Raw genomic sequence first — 14684 nt, 5'->3', positions numbered from 1 at the left:
GATCTCCACACAAGTGGAAGAAGAAGTGCCACCATCGTCCAGTAACTGTCCAATGTGCTCTGGCCTGGAGCTGTCATCAGAGAACGCCAGTGGAACTTTGTTACTACCCTCAGCTTTCACAGAAGTACAAAGACTATGAACAGTGAATGATGGATATCTCTCTCTTTATCTCTTTCTCTATCCCGCTCTGTCTCTCTCTGTTCCACCCTATCACTATATATCTTTTTCTTTGTCTGTATCTCATATTGATGCTTGCTCACAAATCTGAGAATCTTTTGTTTGACTCTGAAGTTTGGGAGGAATTAGTGCTCAATTTGTGCCAGATGATTCCGGTGCTCGGCACCAGCACATAATTGTCAACACCGGCTCTTATGAGAGTCTGCCACATGGTGGCGCTCTTTGTCTAATATAGAGACGAGCACAACAACAGTTGGTGATTAATGCAAAATACCTTAAAATAGCCATTACCTACCTTTCAAGCTATTCATACAGCTTGGGGAGAGGGCAGGGGGGTGCCGGAATCTGAACTGTCACACTTGTAGTTGGGTTTCATGGTTAGCAGTTGAATTGGTTCTGTCAGTGGGGTTCTGACAGTGCAATGGGCTGGTACAAGCTGCAGTGGCCTCCTGAACTGGGCCCGGCACTTATTTTTTCACAAATTAAGCATGACGAATGTGATGTTATCAGTTTTGTGTCTATGTCCAAGCATCAACACAATACATGGTCCCCCACAAGTCCGGCATCATTGTATGAAGAATGGGTGCGTACTTAAGGCAGTACACAACGCAGTCACAGTAAGCAGAGGGTGCAAGTCCATTCTTGCAGGGCTTCCGTTGGACTCCTGATGCCGTTCCTGGGCACAAAACATCTAGGACTGGGATGGTCACGCTGACATCCTTTGGAGGTGAGTGTTAAATTCCAGAGCTTTGGAAGAGCACACTCTCAGATCTGCAAGAAATCCTGTATGTTCTTTCAAAAAATACTGAATGCTAAAATTCATTTTCCAGGACCTCCATTTTTTCTATTTCTGAAGGAGGAGGTGGAGTTTAAATGCGATCATGCTGCATCAAACAATAGCTCATACATCCATGATGTTCTTCAGCAGTTATGATAACATATCTTACACCACTGATTTTAGTAAGTCATTTTGCAAAAAACTGTGGTTTACCATTCAAAAACCTCACCTTTCCAGACGTTTTCACTCCTTTCCACAAACTGAAGTAGAGAAGAACAATCACTACAACAAGACAAGATGTCAGCTGCCAACGCGGCATGCCTAGATCATTGATGCCGCTGCTCTGGTGGAGATGCAAAACTCCTCGCCTGAAATAAACAAAAACAAAGAAGTAACTTTTAGCTTCTTGTCATAGATTAAATATACCCTCCACTTTCTCATTCGACAACACAGGATTGTTTTTTTTTTTTAAAAAGAGCCACTGAGGAACTAAGTATGAGTCATGCGGCGTGGAGTTACTTTATGCCCTTCTGCTCTGCTTGATTATGAGTGGATCTCTATTCCCGCACCTGGTTTTCTTAGGTGTTGGAACACCTGACCTGGATTTGCCAGGAAGTAATTCTATCCCAAAAATCATATGAGATTTTGAGGCACCAGAGACCAAGCCTAGGCCCCCACTTTTCTTTTCCACAACGTGGAAGCATATAAGAATTCCATCCCTTCCCTGTGAGAACATAGCATCCCTTTCCCTCCCCTCCTCCACAGAGGCTTCAGCATACTATTACCACCTTTTAAGAGCAGGAGGTAAATGTATGCATTAAAACCCCACAGAATTGGGAGTTATGTGTGGCTTCACGACCAGTAAATCGGTTTCCATGCTGTTATTCTCCAATTTACTGGATTTAACTCGTACGTGCTAGTACCTGTGCGAAGTTAGCACATGGTAACATTATTTTTGCGTTCAAATTTACCACCCCATCAGTACTGTGCATCTCATAATCAGCCCCTAAGTGTGATTTTGTAGCAAGATATCTTTATATACATGCCTGCTTTTTAACGACTGTTACCAGAATTAGATGAGTCCTCAAAACATCCTAGTAGCCTTGACAAGAACTGAGCAGATGGGTTTTGTACCATAATTTTCTCTATTTGTAGGATCAAAAAAATGAAGGCCCATATTTATACTTTTTTTGCGCTGCATTTGCGTCATTTTTTCGCACAAAAGCGGCACAAGTTTACAAAATGTAGGGGCATACTTTTAATGCCCTAGTGCCACCTTGCTCCACATTAACGTTTTTTTTTTTTTTACGATAATGTGGAACAACGAGCCCGAAATCCCCACGACGTATTCACAGAGTGGCGCAATGCATGCATTGCGCCACTCTGTAACCCTTTGTGCTACATTATGCCTGTGCCATGCATAATGTATGCAAAGGGGGCATTCCCCCATTAGGGGAGCTGGCAAAATGGCATAAGGAAATCCATGAGACTTCCTTGTGCCATTTTTTATGGCACTTTTATCGCCTGCTCAAGAGCAGATGTTAAAAGGGGGTTTCCATGCTGTAGAATGGGGCCCTACATACTCTGCAGAAGTAGCGCCAAAAGTTTGGCGCTACTCCTGCAGAGTACACCAATAGCGTCATGAGAAATTACGCCATTGCCCCCTACCCTGCGACATGGTTCACCGTATTTTAAATAGGGCGCACACATGGTGGCGGTAGGGGGGTGCTAAGGGGAGCAGGGAAAGTGGCGCTGCACTTTGTGCAGCGCCACTTTCCATAAATCTGCCCCATAATTGTATTTTGGAAGATTGTGCCGCTTTTGCGTAAAAAAATTATGCAAATGTGGCGCAAAAAAGCATAAATATGGGCCTAAGTTCTTTATAGTGCAGTCTTTATGACCACAGACTTAGAGTGACCTAAGCAACAAAAACAATGAAAGCAGCAGGAGATGAAAACTGGGCAGGACAAGTGAAAAACAATCTATTATAATTAAGTCTGAGAGGAAGGAAAAACGTTTGTGAGGAAAGAATGAGATTAGGATAGAGGATGTGTGAAAGAAAGATCGTCAAAATGCAATGAAAGTGTCCTACATGTGAGAGGAATTAGGTGTTCCAATGAGTCTTTATTGCACGCATCAATAACTCCCCCACTCCACAAGGTGACTGTAAAGCATGTCTACATGAAACAAATTAAAAAAGTTTGATGTTACTAATAAAACTATCTGAACATCAAAAATGACATAGTGTGTGAAATGTATGTAATATTTAGAAAGAAACTCGTTACGGCTGTAGCTGCAGCAAGGGAAAAGTTGACCAGATTGTCTTCAGCATGCTATCTTCAATCCAGATTTCCAGGTAAGATTTTCTGGTGGCATTACTAAGGAAGACTGAGGAAAACCGTGGAGACTCTGAATCTGAAAACTGGAGATGGCCAAAAGATGATACCTGAGCATCATTTATCAGTTACTTTATCAGATCCTGAAGGAAGAATCTCTTACTCGACACACAAACCACTCAGGTACAGCTCCAGCACCCAAAGGTGAAATATGTGGATGGTAGCTGTCGGTTCAATCTAATGTTGACAGACATGATGTATCTATTGAACATCTGCTACACAGGTCACAATATAATGCTCTGAAATGAATGAGGATAGGGAGGCCGCTCCCTTACCAGGTGGTGAATAGCACCCAATAGTGAAATACGAGAGGAAATAGTTAGTAGTTTCAATCTAACCTTAACCAACAGCTTTCTCTGTCAATGTCTTGGACTGGACTGCTAAACAGGTCTACGAAATATATCAGCCTGAAATGAATGATGATAAGGAGGCTCCTGGCTTTAATAATTCCTTCCATATAGATGGTGACACCTTCTTGTGAATATCATTTGAAATGCGAAGGGTGATGTTCATGCAATAAGGTAGCAAATTAACATCTAGCCCTAATTTTTTAAGCATTGAACCTAACATGATTATTTTAAATTCAGAGAACGTCATTGCTAATAAGAGCAATATGGTGCCGGGAGATGCGAAGATGGGCCTACAGGAACTAGAGCCATGGATCCCAAGCTCTCAATGAGGAACCATAATGGACAAGCAGCCACTTCATAGATGGTTAGTTCAGCTCACTGATCATCTGACAACTTGAAGATTGATGAAATGAATGCTGTCAACCTACCATAAGGTGTGTTATTTCATTTAGGTCTTGCTAATGGGGATGCCGTTGGTGCTATCTTGTGGATGTCATTTATCCTATAAAAAGGGGTTAATAATCCCGTGCTGCATTCTCCAAAAGGAAAACCATATGCATTGTCCAAGATCTGAAAGATAGTTCACCTGACTCAAGAGAACTGGCGGAATACTCTTTGCACTCCTTTCAAAAAGACTATTCTCCAGGTGAACACCTGAGAACACATTGTGCTCTGATCCGGACTGTGGGAAGGGAAGAAGCCAAAGCAGTTTTATTGGTAAACTGAGTGTGTTAGAAGAATTTGTAATTTAAACACAATAGCTAATCTGAATTTCCTTTCATATTGTTCATTTTGAGGACGGTAGTCACAGATCAGGATCATGGGCTTTTTGCTAGCTGCTTTTTGGTGTTTTCATCTTAGGTTTGTGTTCAGGTGTCTGAAGAGAGACTTAGTCAGGTGGATTTGTATGCTGGGCATATTTTTGGTAATCACAGGAATTAAGGGCCATATCGCATAAAATGAACTCTGGCATTGTTATTTTAAGACCCTGTCCTTTCCACTGTTTTGGGCTGGATGGTGTCTTCAATTAAGAGCTGGAGAAATACATTTTGATTCCAGGGGCATTCCAAAATGGTTGCATGTCACAGAACCTTTTAAGGCTGTTGACTGCAAATAAAGCAGTATTTGGTGACACGTCTAAAGTAAACAACAGAACAAACACAGTACCATACACAAAGCAACACAACAATATCATTAAAACATACCAGGTCACACCAAAACATCCAAACATGAACGTAACTAAACAACCATTATACAACACAACATCACACTTCAAATCATGCATAAAAAAAACAAGAGAACAGATCACCGCCACATCAAAATGCTTCACAACAAATATGCACAAACATTGTTATTACACATTAGCACCTCCAGAAACGTGCTTCCCTACTACTGTGGTAGAAGATGCTTGCACCAAGGACTACCCCAATTTACCACTAAGGACATGAAATTGTACCAGTCAATAATGATTTGTAATCAGACCTAAACTCTTTAAACACATGACTATTCTGGAAATGAACGGTGTCAATGCTTATATTCTGGCCTTGATGGGGAAGGGTGAATTATGATGTGGAGTTGTTTGGGAACCAAAAAAATGTACATATGTTGCCCACTATTGCAAAAACTGAGCGATAGTTAGCCAGACTTTCCTCATGTGTGAATGAGGGTAATCACATCTCAAAACAACTTTGGCAAAATTGGATTAAACTGAGTTTTCCAGAACACTTTTCAAATATTTTGACTAAAACTTTTATTCCTGAGAAATATAAAGGTAAACTAAAGATAGATTTAAATATTTCAAAGACTGACAAAATATTTCCCCCTAGCAGTATTCTTTTCCATACTTAAAACGATACTGTGTGCCTGATCCAAAACATTGTATGGGTTGCAGGTAAGTATTTGGGGAACACCAGAAGTGTGTTTTGAGAAAGTGTGTGCCTGCGTAAAAAAGCGCACCGTGAAGTTTCGATTACAGCACCAAAACATATTTCCCATATTGCATATCACTTTTTCCGTACCAGTTAATAGCTCATCAAAACATCTGTGTAATAAAATATTTTAACACCAGATGCCCCAATTATAATCTCAGGTGTTGCTAAAATATCCTGCAATGTGGTATTAAAGTGTCAATAGAAATAACCCAGGGTGCTGCTAAAATGACGCTGAATGTGCCAGTATCTCAAGGAAGCTGCTCAAATAAGTCAGTTTTTTATATTATTTATACTAGATGCGATCACTGATGCTCATTTACTTAGATCATGGGTCTGTTCATTGTGTCAGGGGCCTGCTCAGAGGGCCTGCTCAGTTGCTCGTGTTTCAAGAACTAGTAAAGTCTACTTTTTACTCGTCTGTTATTAACCTAATGCCATATACTCAGACATAAAAAATTAGACCAGTTCATCATGGTATAGATCTTTTTATGAGGCCATTGTGGATATTTCTCAAGAATGTAAAAATAATACTAGCATGCCAATATTTGTATTGCCATTCAGCCTCGATTCTCACAGTTGACTATGTTCCTCTCTGACATCTGCCCAAATTCAGAAATACTGCTTTCAGCGTCATTATTAATTTTGCACTGAGTCTTTCCTATTTTCTACCTTTTGTTCTTCCTATTTCCTCGACTTCCACAACCGTCTTTTGGGTTTTTTAATCTTCATCCCATCTTTCCTCTCTACTGGCCCTGATTAGTCCATTGTGTGGTGCTTGGTGTTTCTTATTCGCTCTATTGACTGTTCCGAGTGCTCTGCAAGATTTCGCTTCTTTCAATGCCGTATTTCTCCTTTTTTGAAGGGAGTCCCTAATAGGACCCCAGATAAAACTATGGGGCTACTGGTAACAGACACATTTGGAGAGATTTCGCACACACATATACATGTGTATGTTTGTATTTATATATGTATAGCTTTCTTTTTCTTTCCCATGTTTTCGCTTTTCTTTCATTCCTTTTACAACACTTGTTCTCTCCTTTGTGTCCCTTCCAAGTGCTATGACATCTGACTTTTCATTTCATCTTGCATTTTCATTCAGTTTTTTTCTCCTACAGCCTTGTCTCCTCTTTGCTAAAGAGTTCAAGTCCTCCTTTTTATTTTGAAGTGTTTTTTTTCTTTGCTCCTTTCTCGTGGTGAGGACAAATTGAACCAGAAAGAATGCAGATGGTACATGAGCCCCCAAAACTGCCCTGGTTATTCAATTGTTTCGTTTAGGTTGGCCATGCTGCAAGAATGAAAGCTATAGGAACTACAATAGCCAGTGGGTTGTCAAAGCACTTCATGAGGAAACATCTATAATCTACAGGCTCCATGCCAATGCTTCAAAATTGCTATAGCACGCAGATAGTCAGTGATATATCAGACTAATCAAAAGGACAAGTGTTTTTGAAATGTCACCAGGACTTCAGCTCGGTCATTTTTATGTCAGACGACCCAGTTTGTACCCATAAAAGCCAATGAGGCATGAGTAGAGTCAGTCACATGACAGACTGTCATGACAGACTGGCATGACAGACAATATTGTTGCACCACACCTAGTTGACTAACCGCTGAAAGGTGACAGGGACATTTTTATATCCCAAAGGGCATCACTTTGAATTGAAAGTGTCCATCTGGGGTAGAAAATGCAGACCTCTACTTGGCCCCCTCATTCAAGGCAATATTCCAGTACCCCGACATTAAGTCACACGTGCTAAGGTGGAACGAATTGGCCAAAGCACACAGAATATAGTGTCCAATAGTGTTGCAAGGATAAGGATCCCTGAAAGTGTAATGAAAATCAGAGTAAGTATGAGGTTGAAGAAAAGTCCTGGCTCTCATTGGTAGATGATGTCTTTATTCGTGAGTGTTGTAGAACATAGCAACATCATAGATAGACAGCCTTAGTAACATCATAGATAGACAGCCAACACGTGTTTCGTCACACAAGTGACTTCATCAAGGCTGCAAGAAGATAGTGAAAAAAGCAATAATTGGTATATACATGTTTGCGGAATCAGTAATGAACTCATTGGTGAACATGTAGAGAAGATACCAGAACCAGAGACAGTGACTAGTGTAAGAGTTTGAGAAAATGTGTATCTCAGTGAACATGACAAGCAGACATATGTGAAAGGGACACCAATTAGAAAAAAATATATATTAGATAAAGTAAGTCAAATGACCATACAGTAAATATAAAGAACCTGTATGCCTCTGATAGTAGACAATTAGGATGTGTGAAATCGTTTATATAAACTGTGAGGTGAAGTATGGTACATACAAGAGTAGGGCAGGATTTGAGAGAGACCAAACGTGTGTGAATAAAAACACCAAAACAGAAGAGACGGAGCGGTGCAAAGTAGGTAAGTGTTTAAGAGAGAGGAAGGAAATGGGAGCCTATAGGAGCGAGAGCAATAGTTCATACCTGGGCCGTAAGGCGAGAACGCTCAATGTTAATTAGGTATGTGGGCTAGAATAGGTGATATTGATCTGGAAAGGGAAAGAAAAATAATAGTAGTGAACACGATACGGTAGGTTGTAAATGGACAGTAGAGGAGCAAGATCATAGAGTGTCCGTGGGACCGAGGTAAGAAAAATAAAAAAGGAAAGAATGATTTGGAGGAGAAGTCATAGTAGTAAGAGTATAAACTAGAGGTTAGAAAAAATCACTAGGTACATACCTTGATAGTTTAGTAAATTCAAAGTAGTATGGCTGCCCGAGGAGCAGCAGGGTTAGTAGGTGTTGGGTACGTAGGTAAGTTCAGGTATAAGCAGGCCCTGATAAGCCATGAAACAAAACCTACAAGGTGTCAAAAAAGAAAGATAAAAATAGAGAGAATTGGGGTGTAGGGAACAGAAGCAAGAAAAATGTCCAATGGGAAATGTAGTAATGGTTTTATGGTGAGAAGCCGGTATTGAGTCAAGTCCCATGGGGCTATAGGGTGAGCGCTGGTGAAATGGGAAATGTGTCCAGGAAAAGTAGTGTGGGAAGCAAGGGAGAGCGAAGTCAATCAAAATGTCATGGGCTAAATGTTCACAGAATAGGGTTCTAAAGCGCATGCTAGTATAAGCTATAGTATAAGCATGAGAGATAATATCTTATGCTGTACGTGGTTCATATAAAAACGTGAAAAAAGGCGAACCCCAGCGGCAGTGCGAGATGAGTTAAGAAAGCAGGGTAGTGAGGTTTGGGCATTAAACGTTGTTCAAAAGTGCGCCCGAACAGGAAAAGTGTCATGGTATTGTAGTTATATTAGGTAGCGCGTAGGTAACCCGGTGATCGTATGACAATGATGGGTGAGAGGCGAACAAAAGCCGAGACAAGGTAATAAAAAGGTTAGAAGGTAAAGCATGTTATTGGAGGATGGGACGGGATCGAGGGATGTGGAGTAAATAATGAGAAAAGTCAGGCCTTGATAATTCGTAAATGATGGAACTTCTACGCTAATATAAACACACTGAAATAAATCAAATGTGAAGGAAATGCAAGTTTAAAGGTATCGGAGCCAAGTACGTCAAAACTCAGGAGTTGAAGGACATAACTTGTTGCTAGTTCGTAAATGATGGAACATATACGTTGATATATACAAACCGAAATACATCAAATGTGAAGGAAATGCCTGTTAAAGGAATCGGAGCCGAGTACGTCAAAACTCGGGAGTTTGGAGGACATACCTTGTAGAAGCAGGCCGGAGAGGCGCGGTAAGCAGCCGAGGAGCGTCTGATGGTCGTAACGGACCCGCGCTCATTATAATGAACAGGAAGTAGCGGAGTAGTGGAAATGGAAGAAGGACCAAATTGTAGGCTAAAGAGGACAATGTGGCGGCCATCTTAGGTGTAGATAAAAGTCCGTGTGATAGGAAAGAACTGATAGGAGCACAATTGAAGATAAGGAGCTATCGAGGAGCAAGTTAGAAACGAATAATCGAACTGTGGAATGATGAAATAGAGACAAGCCCTAAAATAGGTAATGGGACTGGTGATTAAGATTAATTTTACTTATATTCTCTCCTTATCTCATCCATATATCTTGCTCTTTTAATAGATTTTGGCCCTTTTTTCACTGTTGCCTTAAGGGCCTCGCACCACCAATCACCGCATCACCAGTCCCATTACCTATTTTAGGGCTTGTCTCTATTTCATCATTCCACAGTTCGATTATTCGTTTCTAACTTGCTCCTCGATAGCTCCTTATCTTCAATTGTGCTCCTATCAGTTCTTTCCTATCACACGGACTTTTATCTACACCTAAGATGGCCGCCACATTGTCCTCTTTAGCCTACAATTTGGTCCTTCTTCCATTTCCACTACTCCGCTACTTCCTGTTCATTATAATGAGCGCGGGTCCGTTACGACCATCAGACGCTCCTCGGCTGCTTACCGCGCCTCTCCGGCCTGCTTCTACAAGGTATGTCCTCCAAACTCCCGAGTTTTGACGTACTCGGCTCCGATTCCTTTAACAGGCATTTCCTTCACATTTGATGTATTTCGGTTTGTATATATCAACGTATATGTTCCATCATTTACGAACTAGCAACAAGTTATGTCCTTCAACTCCTGAGTTTTGACGTACTTGGCTCCGATACCTTTAAACTTGCATTTCCTTCACATTTGATTTATTTCAGTGTGTTTATATTAGCGTAGAAGTTCCATCATTTACGAATTATCAAGGCCTGACTTTTCTCATTATTTACTCCACATCCCTCGATCCCGTCCCATCCTCCAATAACATGCTTTACCTTCTAACCTTTTTATTACCTTGTCTCGGCTTTTGTTCGCCTCTCACCCATCATTGTCATACGATCACCGGGTTACCTACGCGCTACCTAATATAACTACAATACCATGACACTTTTCCTGTTCGGGCGCACTTTTGAACAACGTTTAATGCCCAAACCTCACTACCCTGCTTTCTTAACTCATCTCGCACTGCCGCTGGGGTTCGCCTTTTTTCACGTTTTTATATGAACCACGTACAGCATAAGATATTATCTCTCATGCTTATACTATAGCTTATACTAGCATGCGCTTTAGAACCCTATTCTGTGAACATTTAGCCCATGACATTTTGATTGACTTCGCTCTCCCTTGCTTCCCACACTACTTTTCCTGGACACATTTCCCATTTCACCAGCGCTCACCCTATAGCCCCATGGGACTTGACTCAATACCGGCTTCTCACCATAAAACCATTACTACATTTCCCATTGGACATTTTTCTTGCTTCTGTTCCCTACACCCCAATTCTCTCTATTTTTATCTTTCTTTTTTGACACCTTGTAGGTTTTGTTTCATGGCTTATCAGGGCCTGCTTATACCTGAACTTACCTACGTACCCAACACCTACTAACCCTGCTGCTCCTCGGGCAGCCATACTACTTTGAATTTACTAAACTATCAAGGTATGTACCTAGTGATTTTTTCTAACCTCTAGTTTATACTCTTACTACTATGACTTCTCCTCCAAATCATTCTTTCCTTTTTTATTTTTCTTACCTCGGTCCCACGGACACTCTATGATCTTGCTCCTCTACTGTCCATTTACAACCTACCGTATCGTGTTCACTACTATTATTTTTCTTTCCCTTTCCAGATCAATATCACCTATTCTAGCCCACATACCTAATTAACATTGAGCGTTCTCGCCTTACGGCCCAGGTATGAACTATTGCTCTCGCTCCTATAGGCTCCCATTTCCTTCCTCTCTCTTAAACACTTACCTACTTTGCACCGCTCCGTCTCTTCTGTTTTGGTGTTTTTATTCACACACGTTTGGTCTCTCTCAAATCCTGCCCTACTCTTGTATGTACCATACTTCACCTCACAGTTTATATAAACGATTTCACACATCCTAATTGTCTACTATCAGAGGCATACAGGTTCTTTATATTTACTGTATGGTCATTTGACTTACTTTATCTAATATATATTTTTTTCTAATTGGTGTCCCTTTCACATATGTCTGCTTGTCATGTTCACTGAGATACACATTTTCTCAAACTCTTACACTAGTCACTGTCTCTGGTTCTGGTATCTTCTCTACATGTTCACCAATGAGTTCATTACTGATTCCGCAAACATGTATATACCAATTATTGCTTTTTTCACTATCTTCTTGCAGCCTTGATGAAGTCACTTGTGTGACGAAACACGTGTTGGCTGTCTATCTATGATGTTACTAAGGCTGTCTATCTATGATGTTGCTATGTTCTACAACACTCACGAATAAAGACATCATCTACCAATGAGAGCCAGGACTTTTCTTCAACCTCATACTTACTCTGATTTTCATTACACTATCAGGGATCCTTATCCTTGCAACACTATTGGACACTATATTCTGTGTGCTTTGGCCAATTCGTTCCAGTTTTTCCCGTGGGTACTTTGTTACCCGTTTGGTGCCTTTTGGGTAGTAGGGCACTCGGCCAGTTTGCACCAGACTTTGCTTTCTTCTTAAGATATTTGTTAAAAATAATTGCTTTACTACCTTTAAGTGCGGCATTTTGTACCCTTACTACCCTTGTGTTTCTTTTTTCTAAACACACGTGCTAAGGTACTTGGCAGCTCCCAACTGGTCAATGAGCTCATAAGCTCAGGGGATGGGGTGTGCGTCAGTCTTGCTGACCGCATTGAGTCCCCGGTAGTCCACACAGAACCTGAGATCTGGAGACGCACCAGGGGCAGCAGCCTGGCCTCTATGCCATCCTCATTTTCTACAACTCCCTCTGGTGCTCCCTCTCTGCCTGTCTGTCCTGCAATTCTTCAGGAGTCAGACCTTTAGATGAGACACTGCTACCTGTTTTGGAGACCCTCTCCCTGGACCTACCAGGCCCACCCACAACACCATTCTATATGGAATGCTCTTCCTCCTCCTCATCCTCCTCATCCCCTGTGTGCCCTTCAGTGTTCTTGGCTGTCACCCAGGCCCTCAGCGCCTTTTGCAGCTCCTCCTTTATTGGATGAGCTCTTAATGGGACACTCAAAACATTTACAGAACTGCTTCAACTGAGCCACAGTATTGCTCTCTAACTTCTCTAGGTCAAAAGCAGCTCCAACTGATGCATCTCCAGATTGGGACATGATGAAAAGTCAACAAAAGAGCAAAGTTCCGAAAGGCAGAAAACAAGTTCCAATAAAGTTCAGAAGTCAATCAAAGATTACCACAAAAATCGATGTACGGAAAAATCCAAGAAAAAAGAGAAAAAGCAAAAGTCATAAGACAAGTAGTATGTGGTGACGTAGTGGTCTGCACTCAAAACAGTAGTGTACACTTAATCACTGTATGTCAAGTACAAATACGAGTCCAATCCCAACCTCTGATCACCAATGTTAGAAATGGGGTCTTTGATTGACAGTCAGGTTACCCCCCTGTCCAAGCAAGGACCCTCACTCTAGGCAGGGAAAAAGAGAACCACCCTCAGCTAACCCCTGCTCAACCCCCTGGTAGCTTGGCACGAGCAGGCAGGCTTAACCTCAGAGTGCTAGGTGTAAAGTATTTGTACCAACACACACAGTAACTTAATGAAAACACTACTAACTGACACAACACAGGTTTAGAAAAATAGAAAATATATATCTAAACAAAACAAGACCCAAATGACAAAATTCCACAATACACAACTCAATTAAAAACCAAAAAAAGTCTTCATGTAATTTTAAACACAACGCTAACGATGTTATCGTTGAAATGTACCTAGGTGATTAAAAAATAAGACCACACTGGCGAGTGTGCGTCAAAAAGGGTTTGCAATGCGCTGATATCACTCACGAGCGAGACCGTGTGTCATTTCTCCTTCAGTCGAGTCAGCGTGCGTCATTTCTTCTCTCCGCTGGAGAGCGATGCATCGATTCGAACTGCACTCTCGGGTCTGGGCAGGCCTTGCGTCGTTTTTACATGCCCAGTGATGTTTGCATCAGAAATCCTGCTGCACAATGATCCGAAAACCACGCAGCGCGGGTTACGATCTCACCAGCCTCCATCAGCAATGCTGCATGTCATTTCTCCAGCCACGTGCGACGACCTTTCAGTCGCGCTGCTGGCAAGCATCGATTTTCAGCTGCAAAGCTTGCGGCACATTCATTCTTCAGCTGCAGATCGGAGTTGCATCGATCTTTTCCCCGCATGGCGGTCGGTGCGTGGATTTCTCACTCTTGTTCTGCCAGCTTCTCCTTTCAGTGTCCCAGGAACTGGATGGGCACCAATTGGCAGAGTAGGAGTCTCAGGAGAGGCTCCAGGTGCTGGTAGAGAGACGTTTTTGCTGTACCTGAGACTTCAAACAACAAGAGGCAAGCTCTAATTCAAGCCCTTGGAGAGTTCTTTACAAGAAGGAAGGTACACAAAGTCCAATCTTTGTCCTCTAGCACAGGCAGTAGCAGCAACTGCAGGATAGCTCCACAAATCACAGTCACAGGCAGGGCAGCACTTCTCCACAGCCCCTCAGCTCTTCTCCAGGCAGAGGTTCCTCTTGGTTTCCGGAAGTGTTCTAAAGTTTGTGGGTGCCCTTCTTATACCCATTTTAGCCTTTGAAGTAGGCTTACTTCAAAGAAAAGTCTCTCTTGTTTGTGAAATCCTGCCTTGCCAAGGCCAGGTCCCAGACACACACCAGGGGGTTAGAGACTGCATTGTGTGAGGACAGGCACAGCCCTTTCAGGTGTGAGTGACTACTCCTCCCTTCCCTCCTAGCACAGTTGGCTCATACGGATATCCAGGCTACACCCCAGCTGCCTTTGTGTCACTGTCTAATGAGAGGTGCAACCAGCCCAACTGTCAAACTGACCCAGACAGGGAATCAACAAACAGGCAGAGTCACAGAAATGGTTTAAGCAAGAAAATGCTCACTTTCTAAAAGTGGCATTTTCAAACATACAATCTTAAAATCAACTTTACTAAAAGATGTATTTTTAAATTGTTAGCCCAGAGACCCCAAACTCCACATGTCTATCCGCTCCCAAAGGGGATCTACACTTTAATCAAATTTAAAGGTGGCCCCCATGTTAACCTATGAGAGGG

The 14684-nt window shown here is 41.9% G+C and overlaps 1 protein-coding gene across 1 annotated transcript in view; it reads right to left on the bottom strand.

The window, feature by feature from the left end:
* SLC6A3 (solute carrier family 6 member 3) overlaps positions 1–14684 on the bottom strand; it is a 532713-nt gene that overhangs the window by 158807 nt on the left and 359222 nt on the right. Inside the window, exon 5 of the mRNA XM_069219760.1 lies at positions 1185–1323. Within this exon, the coding sequence (XP_069075861.1) occupies positions 1185–1323 (139 nt within the window). The remainder of the gene's footprint in view (positions 1–1184; positions 1324–14684) is intronic.

Source organism: Pleurodeles waltl, chromosome 2_2, assembly GCF_031143425.1.
Source record: "Pleurodeles waltl isolate 20211129_DDA chromosome 2_2, aPleWal1.hap1.20221129, whole genome shotgun sequence".
Taxonomy (NCBI): domain Eukaryota; kingdom Metazoa; phylum Chordata; class Amphibia; order Caudata; family Salamandridae; genus Pleurodeles; species Pleurodeles waltl.
The sequence above is the reverse complement of the archived record's forward strand: the minus strand, read 5'-3'. Positions and strand labels throughout refer to the sequence as shown.